This window comes from Talpa europaea (assembly GCF_964194135.1).
Source record: "Talpa europaea genome assembly, chromosome: 13".
NCBI lineage: Eukaryota > Metazoa > Chordata > Mammalia > Eulipotyphla > Talpidae > Talpa > Talpa europaea.
In genome coordinates this window covers 70,702,903-70,724,340 of record NC_140080.1, presented here as the reverse complement: position 1 = coordinate 70,724,340, position 21,438 = coordinate 70,702,903, and the positions used below count along the sequence as shown (strand labels likewise).

General features: G+C 35.5%; 1 protein-coding gene across 1 annotated transcript in view; it reads right to left on the bottom strand.

Moving 5' to 3' along the window:
• The window catches only part of GALNT1 (polypeptide N-acetylgalactosaminyltransferase 1), a gene marked incomplete at both ends in the record, with an annotated part of 49,954 nt that overhangs the window by 20,037 nt on the left and 8,479 nt on the right, over window positions 1–21,438 (bottom strand). The window contains one exon of the mRNA XM_084251769.1: window positions 4,597–4,763. Within this exon, the coding sequence (XP_084107895.1) occupies window positions 4,597–4,763 (167 nt within the window). The remainder of the gene's footprint in view (window positions 1–4,596; window positions 4,764–21,438) is intronic.

The following is a 21,438-nucleotide window of genomic DNA, read 5'->3' as shown; positions in this document are numbered from 1 at the left end:
AAAAATGAAAAATGATGTAAGAATTATATAAAATATAAATTAAAAATAAATAAATGCATATAAAATTTTAAAGAAGTAAAAAAGGCTCAGGATCTTTAAGCAAAGAGAAAGAATTTTTCAGATCAGGTTCATTTGTGGAATTGAAATTGGTGATGATGGTATGGGGAAATGCTTTTCTAACCAGTCCCCACACCGATAGGTACATGAATAATCTTGGGAAGGAAAAACTTGACATGAGACTCTAGGACTCCTAACACTACCTTTGTCCAGCGGGATTCTAGTAATGGGAAGATCTCATTGAGATCAGCGTATACATATTAAGAGGCTCTTTAAATACTAAACCAAAGAACTTCCTGTACAGTAGAGAGAAAAAACAAGTAAAAATGAAATGGTTCTTGGTATTAGTCTGGTCAATCAGAATGATTTAATAATGAAATAATCAGAGATATGAAAGTTGTAAAAGATAAAGGCCTATGGATACCCACTAAACCAGTACACTGATCTTCTCCACTTCTGCTAATATGTTTCCTAATATATTTGAGACAGAAAGAGTATGTGGAGTAGAACTGTGATTATCACTGTGACATTATGAACCAAATTCTAATATCAGAAAGATATAACTTGATACTGAGTAAAAAGGTAAGGGCAGTGCCAACCCTGGAAAAAAGCAACATTTTGTAGTAGCAGTTGTCATTTGGGGTCTGTTCAGCATAGTGCTAGCTTCTTTTAAGCCACACAATGACCCTATGTGATTGTTAGTAGTTTTAGATGCAGAAAAGGCTGCATCTAAATGAAACGAATATGAAACGAACTGATTAAACTGACACAGCTTGGTAAAGGGCAGATCTAACCTGGGTCAGCCTAACTTCCAGGCCCACCTTTTCATCCACAGAAAGAAAGCCCAGAAGGGAACTCCCGAGAGAACAAATCATGACTATAGAATCACCTGATCTGACATGGCTTAAATTGTGTCCAGGGTTCAAACAATCTCATGTGGTAGGGTGTAAGATATATCTATTCTAGTATCTTAGACTTGTCAGGATGGAGTGTGTTATGAATGATGTCTTCGCAAAAATATTAGACAGCTTCAAGTATTTCTAAGAATGTAATTTAATTCCCAAGTCCCACATCTCTGAAAGCTATAATTATCTGTCCTGTCTAGAAACAAAATGAAAAATGCATAATTCTATGGTCTGGAAGTTCAGAAAAAGTAACTATTCCACAAATTTTCTTGGCATCTTTGTGATTTTCATGCAATAAGGCCAAGAAATAGGTGTCTTCCTAACAGGTGATGCAAAATTATGGCCTCACGGCTGGATGGGGAATTAGGAGCTACTTATTTATGCCTCATTTTATAAAAATGAAGTTGGGGGAAAGTGGTAAGAGATTATGTTCAAAAACTACATCATCTAAAAAAAGCAGGGCGGGGGGAATCTCATTTATCAGAGTAGCTTTAATAGTTACTGGTTTATAAATGAATCCCTAGGCATCTCCACCAGGAAGTGAGCTTGTCAGAGTATCAGGGAAAATTTCACTGCTCACAGCAAGTACATGAGAAATCTAAGCCAGAACTCTAAAAAACAGTAGGGGAGAGTAAGGAATTTAGAGTCTTAATAAACCCATCTCCTAATCCCTACTAAGCAAGAACCATCATTTCCTTTTGTGTGAAATGAGAAAAACAGTATCATCTCAGATTAGGAACATTACATCAGTTCTAAGTCTTAAAATAACCTTCTGAATTGCCAATTACATAACTTCTGACATAAACTAGGGATTCATCCAGACTGTCTTCATCACAGACCCTTTAACAATAAAGTTATGATAGATGTGATATACATAACAGTTAAGAGGTCAAGTCCTGGGTTTATACTAAGCTTAATTTCCTCATCAATAAAATAGGGATAATTACAGCACCTGTTTCTCACATCTATAATAAATGAAGCTACTGCCAACTCAGCAGCTTACCTGTGAAATCAAGTACCCTAAGGCCACAAGAAGACTGTACATGCTACACAACCTAATTAGGAAGTTAGTATCAACAAGAAATAGAAGCCAGGATTAATTAACTGTTTAATTATTCTTTCATTCATTCATTAAATCAATGTTTTACTATGTAACAAGCACTGTCAGCACTGAGGAGATGATGGGAGAGATAGTCAATGGACAGTAAATAGTTTAGATCGCTTGTGAATGTTGTGGAAGAAGTGTAAAATGTCTGATGTGTTCAGACAATCATGACCTGATTGTGGGATGTCAAAGCTTCTCTAAAGAAAGCTTGATTCTAAGTAAACATGTGAGCTAAACTGTGGGTTCAAGATGTGACTGGATGCAGGCCAAGGCCGAGACATGCAGGCTTTAGAGGAAAAGTTTTAATCACCGAAGTACATGACCAAATTTACATGTTTAAAGTTTCACTCTGCAGCACTGTGAACAGATGGGAAAGGGTGAGAGTGTATTTGGGGGAGCTTCGTTAGACTAGTTAGTCTGTTTCAGCAGTCCAGGTGAGAAATGGTGATGGTTTGGATGCATCTCATGAATAGGAAAGAGCAGACTTAAATAGTTACAAAAAATAAAGAGCTTTCTTTCTCTGGCTTATAGGCTCAACAGTTAGTACCTAAACAAGAGAGCCAAAGAATTATTACAGTTAGTACCCAAACAAGAGAGACAAAGAAGTATTAGATAATTAGTCCACATAGCAAGACTGCAATTATAACCACACAACACAATGCTTCATGGTTTCCAACTATCAGCAATAGTGACCTAGAAAGTTTCCTGGTAGGAGTTAAAGGGGTTTTGAACCATATCCCCGATTAGGGGATCCGGGTTAGTAACTAAGAACCCCAAATAGAACAGTGAGGTGGACATCTGCCCATATTTCTCTTACAGGTTCGATGATTAAGAAGGGCCTAAATGAAAAAGTAAAAAAGATAAATAGTATATGTGATTTTGTCACTTTAGAGTTGTTGGCACGTATGTCTTTCTGATTAGGTTACATCCTACAAAAACTATTCCACATAACCCTTCTCAGGCACTCAAAACAACAATAGAGAAATCAAAGAAAGAAATAAAAATTCACTTAAAAAAATTCTCCTTGAGGAATAATTTAGCAAATATCAAATGTAAGTAAAGCAAACACAAGTCATTTGCAGGATAGACTATCACTGCTTAAATTAACTTCAGTTTGTTTTCTTAAAGAGGGATTAATTAGCAAATAATCATCCATATAAATTTTATGTTTCTACTGTCAACGGTAATTATTTGTTCTAATGTGGTATTCTTAGTTTATAACAACTGTCATTCATCTTCCCATTATATGTTATACTATTATTTAAATGTTTTATGTGATTATAAATTGTCTCAATTAGATTAAGGAGATAAGGTTCTTGAAAAGACAGGACTTATCTTATTCTTCATTTATACCTTTACAGTCTGGCAAAATAGTAAGATTTAAATTGTTATGAATTTGGAAATTATTCCCAACACTTAAGATATGATGTGATTAAAATTAATCATGATTAAATGTGTATCTTTAGTGTGGGCAGAGGAAAGAGAAGGTATAAAACTTAACTAAACCATTTCAGAACATGCAGTGAGAGATTAGGAAAGACAGTTGAAGTTGCCATCAGCAGAGGCTGAAATGGTGGGTTGTGAAATTATAGCCTAGTCAAGGAAGGAAAAGTGAGCCATTATGTGTAGGTCCCTCCAAATTTTTCTTATGTCATCATAGAAACAGTGGCAGTAACACATGACAACAGTGATTCCTAAACAGATGTGTGTGTGTGGGGGGGAAAGCCTGGGAAATGCTGCTGTCATTGAATTTAATAGGTTTCTTTACTGATGAACTAAGTAGAACCTTTTCTATGCTGCTTTGTGATGCAGACCCTCCAAGAAAGATTCAGAATAAATGATGTTGGCCCAATGTACCTTTAATTACTATATATTGCCCAAAAGAGTATTTTAGGAAATTTTTGGAGATTCTAAACTTGTGAAAAATCTAGATTCTTGGAAGGGTAATTGGGTAAGAGTCACTTGTAGAGATTTTTTTCAGATTAGTTATAGTAAGTGTCACCTTTTCATAAGTTCCTTCCTCATCCCTTTATGCACCAAGCTTTAAATCATTTCTGAACTTGGAAATGGAAAATAAAGAAAAACCTAAGAATAATCTAGTGCACTAAGCCTCACCCAGCTAAGGATCTGTTTTGCTATAAAGATACTTCACACTGTACATGAAACTAAATTCCTCCATCCCTAAGTAGGATCCAGTCTTTCTCCACAGACTCAGGGATGCAGTTTTCCAGAGAAAATCCTAAAAAAATTATGTGGCATTTTTCACTGTTCTGCATAAACATTTATATAGCATTATTTCTTTTTGAAATAAGATTAAAGTGTGATACAAATTAAAAACTAATTAAAACAATAGTTTAAGTTTCACAAGGGTTTGTTTTTGTTTTTTGTGAATGAGTTCAAATGCCATAAATATTTTTAGGACAAATTAGAAGTTTGTATAAAATTAGGTTAAAAATGAGAGCAGCTAGCTTTTTAACCATTAATGACAAAAGGTGTAGCATATTATTGGCATTAAGATTTAAAATTTACCTCTTTCACTGGCATCATCTACTAGAACAATTTCTTCTAGCATGTGTCTTGGTGAGCGATTAATGACACTATGGACAGTTCGAAGAAGAGTGCTCCAAGCCTCATTGTGGAAAACAATCACCACACTTGTTGTAGGAAGATTATCTGGATACACCTTTGTTTTACACCTAGAGACAAAGCAAATGCCTTTATAAAAAGTGACTGTTAAGATAGCATTATCAATGAATTGGGACTAGAAAGGGTAACGGAACAATAAAAACAGCTCTAGTGGTGGGATTCTAGGTAACCTTTCAATGATTTAAATCTTGGTTAATGTTGCATATTTAATAAAAAGAACCTATTTAAACTTATATGTTTATGGTTTAAATTATTTTAAAGATGTCAAATGTATTCTTAAAATTAGGTACCTCTTCCTGATAATGTTTTCGGTTGACTCATTTTAATGGAGAATGTGCTAAGGGGTATCATCAACTCCAAACTGAATGCATCTTAAGAATCCAAATAGACTGGGGCCTCCCTGGTGGCGCAAGGGGTTAAGCACCGTACTATGAAGCAATCCGCAGCCTCTGCAGCACAAATTCAATCCCCAGGCAGCCAAGGAGCAATCTACATGGTACAGCAGACCTCTCCTGACTTGCCTGCTGCTCCCCTCAGCAGTGTATTTCAGTCTGCCTGTTCTGTTCCCCACTCTGTCTCTGGTGAATCTTCTCACACCACCCCCTCCCATCTCTGGCCTGTACCCCAGCTCTTGTATGCATAAATAAATCAATCTTAAAAAAAAAAAAGAACCCAACTACACAAAAAGACGAGTCTACACAGTTTAGAAATAAAAATAAAAAAAATAAAATACACCTTCTACAAAGAAGACAGCTAATATTTACTGAGTGTCTATTATATACTAGGTACTAATAATTCTATGAGGTACTAGAGCCACAAATGAGAAGCTGAGGACAGACACAGTGAGGGAGCAGGAAGGGTAGATTGAGGACTCCACAGTCCATGCTGTGCTGATCAAACTCTTGATGTGCCTCTTCCATAGTTAAATATCAACATGTAGTTAGTAAAAACTACATCAGAAATGCAGTCATCAGAAAGACCAAACATACTCAAAACATACGCGCAATCAGTGTATTAATTGTATTTTTTTTAAGCACATCTTTCAATCTGTTAACCAGATGAAACTACCAGACAACAGATTACTGAGGAACAAGAATAGAAGTGACTGGATTATCAAGAGATGTGTTTTCAAAGACCCCTAACAACTGCATATATAACACTTTCAGGTTCCCCAATTATAACAGTTGCTCTAGTCATCTTCCACCCTCCCCCTTGCTCTTTCAATAGCTCCTTAAATCCTGTGGTCTCTCCAGTTTCATTTGTTATTATCTGTCAATGGGAGAGAAGAAAAGAAAGAAGGGAGAATGAGAAAAATACCAACAAAACCCCTCATTTGAAGCTTCCACAACAACGCTACTGACAGGTGAGGATATTAACCATTTTACTGAAGAGGTGCTAACCTTACTTACTGAATACATCACACTAGGGCTGCTAGTTGTCAGCTAGATGGAAGAAATGAGAAATGGAAGGGAAAAAATATAACAAGGTAAAAAGGGTTGAAAGGAGAGGTGATAGGAAAGTTCACTATCAGCCTCATCAACACTAGTCTGTTCTCGATTTTTCTTCATTAAACCCCACTTCAACACCCTCCCTTTACCATTCCCAAGATCCCCTTTCACAGTGTGGTCTCCATCTCCTATTACCAGTAACCTCATTATCCATTGACCCGAAGGACCATAGCTTCATTTCCACATCACTGTCAACGTCTTCTCACCTTATGTATACTCCAAGATCCACTCAAAGACCACAAAATCTGTCATCCCTTCTAAAACTCCCTCTCTCTAAGATTAGACTTCAGAGGTGAGATCCAAAAGATTTGGTCCCTATGCTATGGGAAGAAGAATGTGACTGCAGCATCCCACAAAAAAACTCCGAAGATATTTCCCATTCAAAATTGTTTTAAGTGACAGCTAGGGTATAAGTGTCACTAGTATTATGCTTCATATACATCACAGGAGAGCATGCCAAGGGTTCTCATGTTTTTATGGAAAGATCTTTCTTGACTGCCTTACAGACCATTGGAACAAGACTTTGAATAGCTTGTGTACAGGTAAAAGGGATTCAGAAAAAGTTATTTAACAATAATGTTATTTTTCATTCTAACATTATTTAACTAAATCATAGAAAGTAACAAATTTCTTTCCCATATTAATCCTACTCATTGTTATAGAATTAGAAAGCAGACAACTGCAAAGGTAAACTACAAAGCTGCTAGCTTACCAAAACAACAAAAAGAACAAAATCAAGTGAGAGCCAGAAGATGATCAGGCAAAATGTGCATTGCACAAATAGCATTGCTAGCCGTGTGCATGCTTAGGAAGTAGGTAGGAAGAAAAAAAAAATCTGAGACAGCAGGCTGTGCAGAAGACAAGTGATAAGCCAGATTTATCTCTTGGATGATATACAACAGAATTAAATTCTGAAACAGTATAAAAGGAAAACTATAAGAACACTGGCAGTAAGAAAGACTAAAGTGGAAATCACAATGGAATGGAAAGATCAGAAAACAAAGGTAATATTAGGAGCCAGATCCAGAAGAACAGATACAAAAAAGAAACTAATTTCCTTTATCAAAGAGTTAAATTTACTTGTTCAGAGACTGTAACAAACTCATTCTCTCAGAACAAAATAAAAAATATGGACAAATTATCATAACTGATCTTTGAACAGGTACACACACACTCTCTCACTCACTCACTCTCCCCTCTCTACCTGGGCAAAAAAACACTTGAGAAGAAAAATCCCTTCAGCATTCTAGCTCAGTTTTCCACTGGCGGGGTGGGGCTGGTTGGGAGGTCCCGCTGGGAAGGTGAGATACAGAGCTAAGGATGAGCAGGAAGGCCACAAGCAGTGATATGAAGCAGCATTCATCCACCCTGTCCATTGAGTCGTTTACCCTTATACATGAAAATTAGCCAGTATAAGGTTCTGCAACTTGAAAAAAAAGTTACATACAGGGTGTGGTTTAGGAAGAGAGGAGAAAGAAGAGTCTTAACTTTTTATTGTGATGTAATATACAGATAAAAAAGATGACAACCATAAACACAGTTGAATGAACTTCCACAAAGTGAAAGTTGTTGGACTGCTAGTTACAGATGAGTTTTGTTTCTTTTTAATGAACTTTAATTAAAAGGAGTAACACAGAGTAGTGGGCCTCAAAATATTTTGACTTAAAATCTCATGATTAAGAACTGGGAATCCCAAATTGCTTTTGTTTATGTGGATTATAGCTATTTACCATATTGTAAATTAAAACAGAAAAATTTTAACAATAAAGCACAAAAAAATTACACTGGCTATCAGAGAGCTGATATTGTGTCATATAGTGTGTGCCCTTTATGCACTCTGAGATCCAAATAGACCTTTCATTGCTACTGTCTGGGAGTGGAACTGCCCCCTAAATCTCCTTTGCTGCTGGCAAAATTCAAAGATGACAACCTTTGTCAGTAAAGGGTGTTGGAAACTTCCCGGTTCCAGTGTGATTATTTGTTTATCCTCCTTCCCACTGTGTGGCTACCACTGAAGTGTGGTGGATACCAGAGGCATTTTTCTCCATTGAGTTTCAGTAGCATCGCCAGCAAATTCTCAGTCGCCTAATCACCCTAGCAATGGGCTTCCCAGATATGGCTGCCTGCACTCTGTAGAGGTGGCTTCTGTTAGCCAGTTCTGGCTCTGATTTCCAGACCAAGTGCTTTTCCTGCTTGTGAGGCATACCTACCAGTCCACACACCAAGGGTCCTGCGCATCAAGTCTGGCCAGAGGTTACCAGCATTTGACCTAGCCATTAGGAGTCTACCTCAGAAAATTGAAAACCTAGCCACACAAACATGTACACTAATGTTCTTGGCAACATTATTCATAATAGCCAGAAAATGGAAACAACCCAAATGTTCATATCTGGTGATGGGAGAAATAAATGGGGAATAGCTATATAATTGGAAAACACTGGGCAAAAGTGAGCAAAAGATACACGCTAGGTATGAGATAAATGAATCCCAGAAACATCCTTCTCACAGAAAACCCAGACACAAAAGACTACCTACTACATGACTTCACTTATATAAAATGTCCAGAAAAGGCAAATCCATACAGACAGAGTACATTAATGGTAACTTACCCTAGGATTAAGAGTGGGTACAGAAAGTGACTACAAATGTATACCAGAGATCTTTTTGGAGTGATGGAAATTTTCTAGAAGTGGTGGTGCTTGCATAACTCTCAGTTCACTGAAAATCACTGAATTATATATACTTTAAATGGGTGTACTTTCTGGTCCCAGCAAAGATGGAATAAATGCATTCCACTGTTTCTTTCAGTGAGTGGATCTACAAAGCCTGGGCAGAATGCACGAAGCAGCTCTCTGAGGAGGACTCTGCAATGTAAATGGTAGCAGGTCAACTGAGGAAGAACACGAGAATTCCAAGTTCCACCGAACCAGTGGTAAACTTCCCATTCCTCACTGATGGCATTCACCCATCTACATGCAAAGGCAGCTGCAGAACTGCAAGTGTGCACAAAGAGCGAACCCATGAGCAGCCCTCTGTCCAGTCTGAGGAACTTGAGCAACGGAAAGGTCAGAGAACAAACTCCCACCTTTTTTTCTTTCTTCTACGTTAGCAAGTTTGAGAAGCACTAGGTTAGAGTCATAAGTCTTCTAGGAGAGGGGGGATCTGTGGAACTCAGAATTACCTGAATAACTTTAGGCCTTTCATCAAAGGACTTGTTTTAGAAAACTGATTCCCTCACCCCCTTCTGCCTTTCCCTTCTCACAATGTAATCTACAGTCAATTATTTTACCTTTTTTCTCTTCGTATTTACCTCCATAATTCTAAGTACTATATGTGCATTTTCATTTTTTCTAATTCTACATATTACATAATTTACTTCTTACTACAGAATATGAGGATTTATTTCCATGCCAATCCCCATCCCAACATACACACTTGACTAGTGCCTCAGCATCACAAAGTAGTTTTTATAAGTTTGGTTATATCACTATTTAAAGTTTATGTTAGAACTATATAAAATGTTATTCATAACTGATTTGTATATTGTGAATAATTTTCTGCACAACATACCCTTCAATTCACCATGCGCTTTTTTTTTTTGAAGGGGGGGTTAGTTTTCTGTACATTTGTTATAAATTCAAACAATTTAGGTGAGCAGAGCAACAGAAGACTCTTGATAATCTTATTTTTATTATTTTTTCAACTGTTAAAGTCCCATTCTACTTACCCTAAATTTCTCAGGGCTTAATATAGTATTAGTTTTGTATGTTTTATCCTTCCAATCAATCATAAGTGAGAAGTATTATCCTTCCCAATTTACAGTTGAGGAAACTGAGTTAAGAGGGAAAAAGTTTCTTGATACCAAATCAAAGTGAATTTGAACATATAATCCAATCTCTTCTCCATGTCCCGCTGAGTTATGATTTTCAAAGTATTCTTTGTTACCTACTATTTACCAATGACAAGTCATTATTTCTTGAGATTCTGGCTATCTACCTGGCAATATTTGGCAATGCTACAAAATGTCTCTTCTGTATACTCTCATTCAGACAAGATTAATGAAAATCTAGCCATAAAGTGATGGCAGAGCATAGTGATTAAGATTACATGTTTTATCACTGAGAAATTTCACATGGGATACTTTTCACAAATCATTTATCTCCCCAAACCTGAGTTCTCCATCTGTAAACTGGGCATAGTACTACTCTGTTTCTCAGCTGCTTAAGTATAACAATGTGTTCAGTGTCTATTATACAATAAGTACTCAACAAATGGTATTATTACTTTTTAAGCACCTAACACTAATTACATAGGACAGAATTGCCATATTAGGGGAAATGAGTCTTAAGTCTTCTTTCCTAAGCTCACATATTACAAAAGTTATTCATTGATCGTTAACTTCTATTTAACCCTTTTTCATAAGGGAACATGTCATTTTTTTTCTCTCCAGTTTTCCTTAGGGAATATATCCTTAGAGATTCTACAAGGCAAAAAGATTTTTGGCAGGCACAGGACAATCTGGACAGCGTCTTATACACCACCAGTTTAAGCCCATGGCTTAAAACAAGCAATGAATTAAAAAAAAAACTTAACAGAGGGATAGTTAATATTTAATATTTCATTGTGAATATGCTTCAGAAGCCAGAGAGTAATTGGTAAAAAAGAGAGTGGGATGGAAAAGCATGGTTGGAGTTGGCTTTTCTTGAGAATTGCACTGGCACCAAGAGCTCATCCCCAGAACAGAGGTCTTCTCTATATCCAAGGCACATATCCTTTTCTATATCAATTATTCAAAGCACTACAAAATCCTCACAATCAATCTTAGTATTTTCCTTATTGTTTGTACAAGAATCCTGGGGCCAAGTAACTTATCTAAAGTCACAAAGCAAGTAAATGGAAGAACAGACCCAGACTTCGCCAGCATTAAGATATTAATAGAAACCCACATAGAGAAAATTCAAAAGGGACAAAGGGAGAAAAAAAGGGGACAAAGACTGAAAAGCTCTAGCTTGTAAAGATAAATCCACACCTTGACAATTACAATTTGGCTAAGTCTTACTATGAAAGGAATAAAAATAAAATGTAGAGTTTCCCAATGGAGAGGAAAAAAGATGAATTCTAAAAATATTATCAACTGAAATTATCAATTAGTAAAGCAAAAAAGAGAAAAAAATAGGTTGAAATTTATGAAACTGTCATTTTCAACAGTCAAAAATGAATATGAATTTCATATAGGCTCAGGCTAAAATCCAAACCTTAATATTCACAATAAAGATTCATCACCATTAAAGATAAACTAGAGTAAATTAAAAATATAAAATCCAGCCACCTAATGGAGATACACCTAAAACAAAATCATACAGACAACTGCAAATAGAAAAAAAAAATTAGACACATGAGAAAATGTTAAACTAAAGGAAGTGTAGCAATATCAAAAAATGGGGGAATGATAGTGAAGATACAGTAAACACTGGAATAAAAAGACAATTTTTTTCTTAAGTATGTCCACTGCTGCAGCCTTGAAAAACAAACTAGCAGAATGAGAGAATATCAAATCCACAATCATGGGAGATTTTTAAAATACAACTTAATCAGAATCTAGCAGATCATGGACACCAAAACAAAAACTGGGTGTAACAGGCAACTAAACATTATTTGAATGCAGAGGAAACATATTTTTAAAAAACTAAACACTTTCTAAGTCACAAAGGTTTCAACAAATTTCAAACAGATCATGTTCATATACAGATAATGATCACTGACCAATATTAAATTAATTAGAAATCAAGGATAAAAAACAATAATAAAATGAAAAGACAACAAGAAATGTGTATGGAAATTTCAAAATAATTTTCAAGTCTTTCTGGGTTAAATAGAAATCAAATGGAAATTACAGAAGTAAAATGGAAATGACAAACTACAGATGAATAGATGAAAATACTATATATAATACTACTACGATGTACTAAAGTGATGCACAGATATAGACTTAGAACCTTTAATACATTTATTAAAAAACAAAAATATTATTTTAAAGTGTTTAAAGATGTAAGAAAACATTAAATACAAAAAGAATTTACATAAATAACAAATTAAAAAAAATGGATAAACAAAAGGAAAAGCTACTTTAAAAGTTAAAAATTAAAAAATAAATTACAAACCACTAATACTGTTAGGAAAAAAAAGAAAACAATGTTAAGAATGAGGATAGTTACCTAATTATAGAGCTAGTGGAAATGTCTTATAAGTATAAGCGACTGAAGATAATGCTATAGAAAAATTAAAAACCCATGTCATTGTGAATTACCCAAACTTTTAACTGCAATTTCGCTAAGTCCTCTAAACCTGTGCTCTATGAAATTCATGGTTATTGTCATCAGCAAAATTAGCAATATTCACAATCTTTTCTCTAAATATTCCCTTCATCTGTTAACACTAAATAAGATATCACCAAGAAAACTGCTTCCTGAGAAGCTTTTCAAAGGGAGGCTGGTTTTTGTTCCATATCCCCTGTACCACTGAGTCTGGAGGTGGGAACAGGTATCTTATTCTTCACTGCAGATTCATAACTATTGTTTCTCCCTCTTCCCTAAGACGACTCAGGTTCTTTAAAAAAGGTGCTATCAGAAGTTGTCACTCCCTTCTGTTACAGTAAGTTCTATCACCTTTCTTATCAATTCTGTCACTATTCACAGTCATTACAGTATAGAAGTAGTCAATTAATCAATACCCTGCCTTCTCTGACCTTTGTTCTGTTCTCCTCTCTTCCAGTGCAACTGTCTTCCACCACATATCATCCACTTAATCTCATGCTGTACCCCTGCACCATGTCATTATTGATAATTTCCATTTATGCATCCCAATCTTTGGTCACATTCCCCACACTCTCTCCCTACCCCAATTGTGGCTTGTTCTAACCCAGTTACACCATAATCCCAGATCTTTAAGCTTCCTTCATTGGAACCTCCAATCCTAACCCTTTTATCTTTTAACTTTTCTTTACCCTCGCCTCATGCTTTCTAGTTCCTCTACTCTGCTGAGATCCACAATGCTTTATTTATAATCACTACCTTCTATCTCCTATCCCTCTATCAAATCAGCTGGCAAAATCCAACCTTAGCTAAATCCATCTTTTCCATTGATTTTGTACCTGCACTGGAGCTGCCGAGTATAAAGATAATGTATCATCATGATGAATATTCTCACCTTGAATTTATAAACCACCAACCTCAAGTGGGCTCTATCCAGTATTCTGCATTTCCTAGTCAATTCCTTTAAATTTCCCATCTCTGCAGATTTTCAAAAGCTTTCCCACACACCTTACTCACTGGTATTAAAGATGTTTCCAATTCCATGAAAAAATTAAAGCCATCAGAAGAGAATTTCCATACTCCCATCAACTCAGATACCATCCTATAAGCATCTGTGACCATGAGTGCTGTTTTTCCCCACTACACAACGCATTAATTATCCTTGTTCCTTTCTAAAGCCAACTACATTCCTTCTCACCTATTCAAGGTCAACATTCAGTCTATAATATTCGCCTCTCAAATTTCCCTCAAAGGCGTCATTCCCACAGATATACAAACATACTGCACTATATGCCATCTTCAATAAGAAAAAGAGCGTTCTCTCTTGGTTGTGTAACCTCCCAAGCTAACAACCCCATTTTCCTCCTTTTTAAAACAAACCTCAAAAGCACTGCTACACTTACTGTCTCCACCGCTTCACCTCCCACTTTGTTTCTCCCATTTTTGTCAAATTTTTTTTACGATGATGTCTATAACATAGTGCACAAAACATAAATTTAGAGCTGAATGAGTTATCACATAGCAAACGCCCACGTAATCATGACTCAGGTGAAGAAATACAACACTGCCAGCATCTCACAAGTTCCCCCTTGCCTCTGCTACCTTTTCTTTTCTTCTGAAAAGTGACCAATCACTATCCTAACTCTTAACATAATTTGTTTTTGCCTGCTTTTGACCTTCCTAGAAACAGCATTATACTGTATATATTCTTGTATGATTAGTTTGTTCAGTATAATGTTGAGTTTCATTCACATTGGGGTATATAGCTTTTGTTTATTTCCATTGCTATCAAGTATTCCTTTGTATGAAAAGTGCCACATTTTATACTTAGGTTGTATTCAGTTTGGAGTCAATACAAATACTGTCAATACAAGTACTGCTATAAACATTTTTGTTCTGATCTCTTAATGCATACATGCATGCATTTGTTAGATAAGCCCAGGAGTGTATCAGCTGGGTCATGAAGTATGATAACGTGCATTTCAGTTGATACTGATTAGATATTTCTCAATATGGGAGTAACAATTTACACTACTATGGACAGTGGGTGAGGGCATGAAGTATTTATTATGGTTTTATGGTTTTTCAATTACTAATAAGGCTGACTATCCTGTCGTATGTTTACTGGTCATCTGGGTAACCTTTTCTTTGAAGAGGGGTTGAAGTCTCTCACCTATTTTTCTACTGGGTTGTCTTTTTCTTATTGATGTCTAGGAGCTCTTTATACATTCTGGACCTGAGCACTTTGTTGGTTATGAGTGTCACAAAGATCTTTCCTGTGACGCCACTTCATTATTTTCCAATTTTTAAAAAATTAATCAAAAATTCTTAATGATATCTCACTTATTAAACTTTTTCTGTATTTCTTATGCTTTTTTGTATCTCGTTTAAGAATTCTTTCCCTACCCCAAGGTTATAAAAATATTCTTCCATGTGATTTTCTAGGACCATTACTGCTTTGCTATGACATTTCTATCTGTGATACACACGGACTTGATTTTTCTGTATCATGTGATGTAAAGGTATTGTTTTCAGTTTTGTGCTTTAATATCCTCTTTCTCCTCTTCTCTTCTTCCTCCTACTACACAGTGCCTTCTTGTTCTAAATCAAGTGCTCATGTAGCATGAGAATGATTATAAACTATTTTGTTTCACTGATCTGCTTGTCTGTCCTTACAATACCATAGTCTCTTAGTTACTATAGTTTTGTGAGAAATCTTGATAGCTTATTGCAAATCTTTCTACCTTATTTTGCAAGGATGTCTGGCTCCTCTATATCTTTGCATTTCCAGTTACATTTGAGAATCCATTCCTCGAATTACACACACACACACACACACACACTCACAAATGTGGTTGACTGGGACTAATGAATCTATAAATCAATTTAGAAAAAATCTACATTTTTATAACTGAGTCATCCACCCATGAACATGGTGTACTTCTCTGAATTTATATCTTTAATTCCCTCAATATTTTAGAATTGTCTTTTAAGAGTTTCCTGTACTTGATATTTTCTGATTGCATTTTAAGTGGTATTTTTTAAAAAAATCTATTTTCTAATCTTTGTTAGAAAAAATGACATATAGAAATATTTTCTTATATTGATCTTAAAACCATCAAACTTGCTAAACATGTATTGATTCTAATCCTTTATAATTCTTTTGGATTTCCATTATACAAAATCATGTCAGTTATAAGTAATATGTTTTCCTTTCTTCTTTCCAATGCTTCCTTCTTTCTACTGCCATCTTACTCTGGCAAAAACCTTCAGTATGACATTAAATAGAAGTAACAATAATGGGCATCTGTATCATGTTTCAAATTTCAAAGAGAAAACCTTCAAAACACTATTATTAAATATGACTATTTGCTATGGGGCTCTGTTTTGTTTTATAGATACCCTTTAGCAGATTCAGGAAGCTCTCTTCCATAAATGTTTGCTGAAACTTTATTATGACTAGTGACAAACTTTAATCAAATTCTTTTTCTGAATCTACTGAAATGATCACATATATAACTTAACTTCTTTCTTCTTGTTAATGTGGCAAATTTAAGTGATTTTCAAATACTACACCAATCTTGCATGCCTGAAAAAACCAATTTGGTTTTAATGTATAATTAACTTTATACATTTCTGGATTCAGCTAACATTTTATTTGTAATTCTGCATTTATGTCTGTCAATGAGATTGGCCTGCAAAACTCCTTTCTTGTAGTGTCCTTACATGCTTATCTCAGAAAACAAGTTTGATTATATTCCTTCTCTTGTCTAGTATCTAAAAAATGTGTTTGTATAAGTTGTCATTACTGTTTCCTTAAATGTTTCGTATAATTTATTGGTAAGGCCATCTATGCTTGGAAGTTTGTGACTGCGTATATCTGTGTGTGTAAAGGTTCTAAATCATTTTTTTTTAATAAATTAATTTTTTAAAAGATGTATTTATTTATTTATTTATTTATACAAGCACTGGGTACAGTCAGAAGCGCAGGAGGGTGAGAGAATTCACCAGAGCGGGGAGCAGAGCAGGCAGAAGGACCGAAGTACACTGCTGAGGGGAGCAGCAGGCGGCAGGAGGTCTCGCGCCATGTGGGACCCTCCTCTGGTGGCTAGGGAGCAGCCGGGCATGGAACCGGTTGTGCAGCTTTACAACCCAGTGCTCAACCGCTGCACCACCATGAAGGCCCAGGTTCTAAATCATTAATTAACAGTTATGGTGCTTTATATTTTCTGTTCTTTTTCCTTGAATCACTTGTATTATTCTAGGAATTAGGTAATTTTATCTAAACTTTTTTTTTTTTTTTTAAGATTTATTTATGCATACAAGAGCTGGGGTACAGGCCAGAGATGCAGGGGGGGGGGTGAGAGGACTCACCAGAGACAGAGTTGGGAACAGAACAGGCAGACTGACTGAAATACACTGCTGAGAGAAGCAGCGGGCAAGACAGGAGAGGTCTTGCCCATGTGGGCCATATGGGTTGCTCCCTGGCCAGCCGGGGATCGAACTCATGCTGCAGAGGCTGCAGACTGCTTCATAGTGCAGTGCTTAACCCCTTGTGCCATCAGGGAGGCCCCAATTTCATCTAAACTTATTGGGATGATTATAATATCCATTTATAACCTAAATGTCTCCACAGTGTATAATACTATCTTTTCATTCCTCATATTTAGCATTTAATAAAGGTTGTTTTTTGTTACTCTTTTCAAAGAACTAACTTTTGGCTTTATTTGCCCTTTACACTCTGCTTGTATTGTTTTATTAATCGCTGCCCTTTGTATTATCTTTTAAGATCTAGGTCTATACCTAGAGAAATTGGCCTGATAGGAGAAAAATAAACATTAAAATTATTTTTAATGTCTACTTTCTCCACTCAACTAATGTTCACAATCTTCTGGTGATTGCAACATGCATCACTGATTTATTTATTTATTTTTAAAGATTTATTTATTTATACAAGCACTGGACACAGTCAGAAGAAGGGGGGGTGAGAGAATTCACCAGAGCCAGAGTGGGGAGCAGAACAGGCAGACCAATGAAGTACACTGCTGAGGGAAGCAACAGGCGTGGCAGGAGAAGTATGCGTGCTATGTGGGACCCTCGCTGGCGGCTGGGGATCGAACAGGTGCTGCAGAGGCTGCAGGCAGCCTCACAGCCAGCACTCAACTGCTGTACCACCGGGGAGGCCCCATCACTGATTTATTAAAGGCTGATGTTAATTGGTATTTTCACCCTCTTAACATACCAACAGCAGACCTGCACGTTTACTCCATTAGAAGAAAATTTGTTCTATATTTTACATTTATAAATATTTTTTATCCCATATTATTGTTTTAGAAGTTGACATTAATTTATCTATATGTACCATTTCTATTGCTCATCCATCATTACTATATCTGATCATTCCAGTAGATAGTTTTCTTTCTGCTTAGAGAATACTTTTAGTGGTTTAAAGTGTAGATAATTTTTTGTTTTTCTGTCAAAATGTTTTACTTTGAAGGATATCTTTGCTGTAGTTAATCTCATAGCCGTTAAAAGATATACTATTATCTTTTGGCTTTCCTGGCTTGTTTCTTCTTGAGAAGCAGTTGTCAGATTTCACATTGCATCTTTGACGGTAATCTTTATCTTTCCTTTCCTCTGGTTGTTTTTGGAATACTTTCTCTTGCTTTGGTTTGCAACAGTTTCATTATGGTGTACCCATGGATGATGTGGCAGGCATCCTGCTCAATGGTCATCAAACTTACTGATTGTGTTCCTTAATATCCTTCATTGGTTTCGGAAAATTCTGAGCCATTGTACTTTCAAAAATTCCTACCGCTCTGTTGTCTTTCTTGTTATACGACTACAATTTGTTGACAATTTTAGACCTTCTATGTATCTCCTAAATCTCTTACTACCTGTTCTATAATTCCCATCCTTCCAATACTCCTTGCCTCATTCTGGATAACTACTTCTTGATACATAATTCAGTTCATTAATTCTTTCTTCACCTATGTTTAATCAGCTGCAAAATCCATCCATTGTTATTAATTTTTATTATACCTTTCCAGTTCTAAAATTTCCACTTGAATATACTGTAATGGACTCCAGGCCTCTGTTAAAAGCCTCAATCTTGTTTTTAATTTTCTTGAACACAGAAATATTACATAAAATCATTTAAGTCTGTGTCTGATAACTGTTACCTGGAGTCCTATTGGATCTATTTCTATTGTATTTTTCCCATGTTGTCTTGTTTCCTCATGTATCTGTCCTTTTTTTACTGCATCACAGAAACTATGTATGAAATACCATTAAAAAATTTTTAGGCTTAAGAATTTCCTTCAGAGAGGATTTACATTGCTTCTAGAGAGAGCTAGAGGTACTAGTAAACTCTGAATACCTGAATTCATTATTGAGACAGTAAAGTTGGGCTCAGCCACCACAAATCTAATACTCAGAGCTTAAAGCAAAGCATGAAGTGAAGGGGTTTATCAAACACTCCCCTCTCCCCCTATACATATAATACACACTCTATAGACTCTGGACTCTAGTTTTTATGCCCTAGCACCAAAAGGCTGTCAGAAGCACTACTTAGTTTTTCACTGTTTGCCTTCTGGACTCAGCAGGTGCTTCTACGTAAAAAAGTAGCCTCCAAAATTCAAGTTCACTGATCTGGATCTCCATCTTCCCTCCTATTTTGGCTCTGCCTTCTAACCTCTAGATGTTTTTAAGCTGACTACTTTCATATATTTTCTTTCACTTTTGGTTGTCCTCATGGGGAAAGTTGGGTCCCGATTACTAAGACCACCACTATAGAAAGTGGAAGTCTTCTCCATTCTTTTAAATCAAAGCTTCACTCCTATCATCCACAGAAATTTTGTACAAGTTCCACACGCTGAAACCAACTGGTCAATTCAGAGACCTCCTCATACTTAACCTTTCAATAGCATTTAATACACTTGACACTTTTTCCTTGTAACCTTTTTTTGATTTCTAAGGCAATGGATGCCTTTTCCCTCTCACCTAACTTTTTCTGTTGGTTTTTTTTTTTTTTTTTTTTTTTTTTTTTTTTTTAAGATATTCCTTCTCCTCCTCTCAACCTTGAGAAGCGGGCATGCCAGTCATCTGACTTCTTTCTCATCTCCTCCATACCCAAGGCTATCTCAGCCAATCCCTTGTCTTTAAATTTATTGTTTCCTTTTATAATTCTAGCTTCAACATCTCCACTTAACTCCAGGTCTTTAAAGTATGGGCTAAAAACTCTTGATTTCTACTCCCCAAATCTCTACTTTCCTCTTCTTTCCATCTTGGCCAACTGTTACAATTCACATGTCTGCTCAGTTCTGTATACTTTTTTCTTTTGTTCCAAATCTAATCCATCGGCATTCTGATGGGTTCCATCTTTAAAATGCAACCAGAATTCAAAAACTTCCTGTCTTGTGTTATTCTAGTTCATGCCACGATTATGTGTCACTCATGCTACTGTTACATTCTGCATGAATGTGTAAAGAAATGTAACTCTCACTCACTGCTGTTGAAAAGTATAATTTGGTAAAATTTTAGTAAACTAAAATCAAAAGGCACTTACCTTTCAGCATTATTTTCCTTCTATGGTGACATGGTTTCAACCATAAACCATGGTAATAAATTTTATGTTCAAACAGACTGAAACAATGATTCATGAAATAAACTTTTACTACACTGTGGGTAAAGGCGTGAAGTTAATCAGTCGTTTGCATCTCATTGCACGAGAGCCTAATATTGTCCATCTGTTTCTCTTCTATTTCATTAATTAAGACACTAAAAGGTACTCACTAAATAGATTTCATGATGCAATAATGACTACAGGGTATGACTTTGAATTGGAGATGCCTTGTTTCACCAAAAACTGTCACATCTATACAAGAGAGAATACATGTAAAAGGATGTTTACAGAGACGTCTAAGTGTTAAATACATAAAACACAAAGTAGAAAAACAAAAGGCAAAGTATAGCACATTCCTATCAGTGACTTTTATGCAGTTAAAATGACCTGAAGCTACATGTATTGACAAGGATAAATCTTAAAATCAATGCCTGAACTAAAACAATTCTTAAAAGTCGCAAAGGGACATGTATATATGCCACTTGTTATATTAAAAATATGAAACTATATTATTTATATGTACACAGAGATAAATACTTTTAAAACATTCATAGTAATGATAAATTAAAAAAATCAGACCTATCATTAAAGAGGAATAGATGAAGAGGGCATATACAAAGGGCTTTAACTGTAGCTGTAAGTTTTATTGATTAAAAACAAAAGTATGAAGGAAATGAGGCAACTTATCAAGAGTCAATAAACCTGGTGTCTGGCAGAAAGGCTTGTTATGTCCTATAGCTTTTTGAATTTTAGATAATTTTACTTAAAAAATAAGTATCTAAAATAAGGAAATAGAAGGCTAGTTTAAAAAGTAAAATTTCTGAGATCACTAATAAAAGCTAGAATACATAATAAAAAATACTTCAAAGACAAACATTTTGAAGCATATTTTTAAAGTACAAGTCATGTCATGTGTCTGGGGCAATAGATAAAACAAAAAAAATCAGGGAGTTCACTTTCATTTCACTTACATTTCTGTAACAGACATTTACAATTCATGAAGCAAGTAGGAACCAAATTCTAAGACAAATAAGGGTTAAAATAACTAATCTTTATGCGAGAATATTTTGTGTACAAAATTTTAACTGATGCAAAATATATTTTAGCTTTACAACTACAAATCCTATTTATAGGAAAACAGCAATGTTACTGAAAGTATCCCCCAAAACATAAATCTTAAAAATTATAAGCAACTTTGATAAGTTCATCAAAATCATCTAAAGAAATTTAACATGTGAAGAAATAAAAAAATTCTACTAAATATATAATTTGTTTCCAGAAT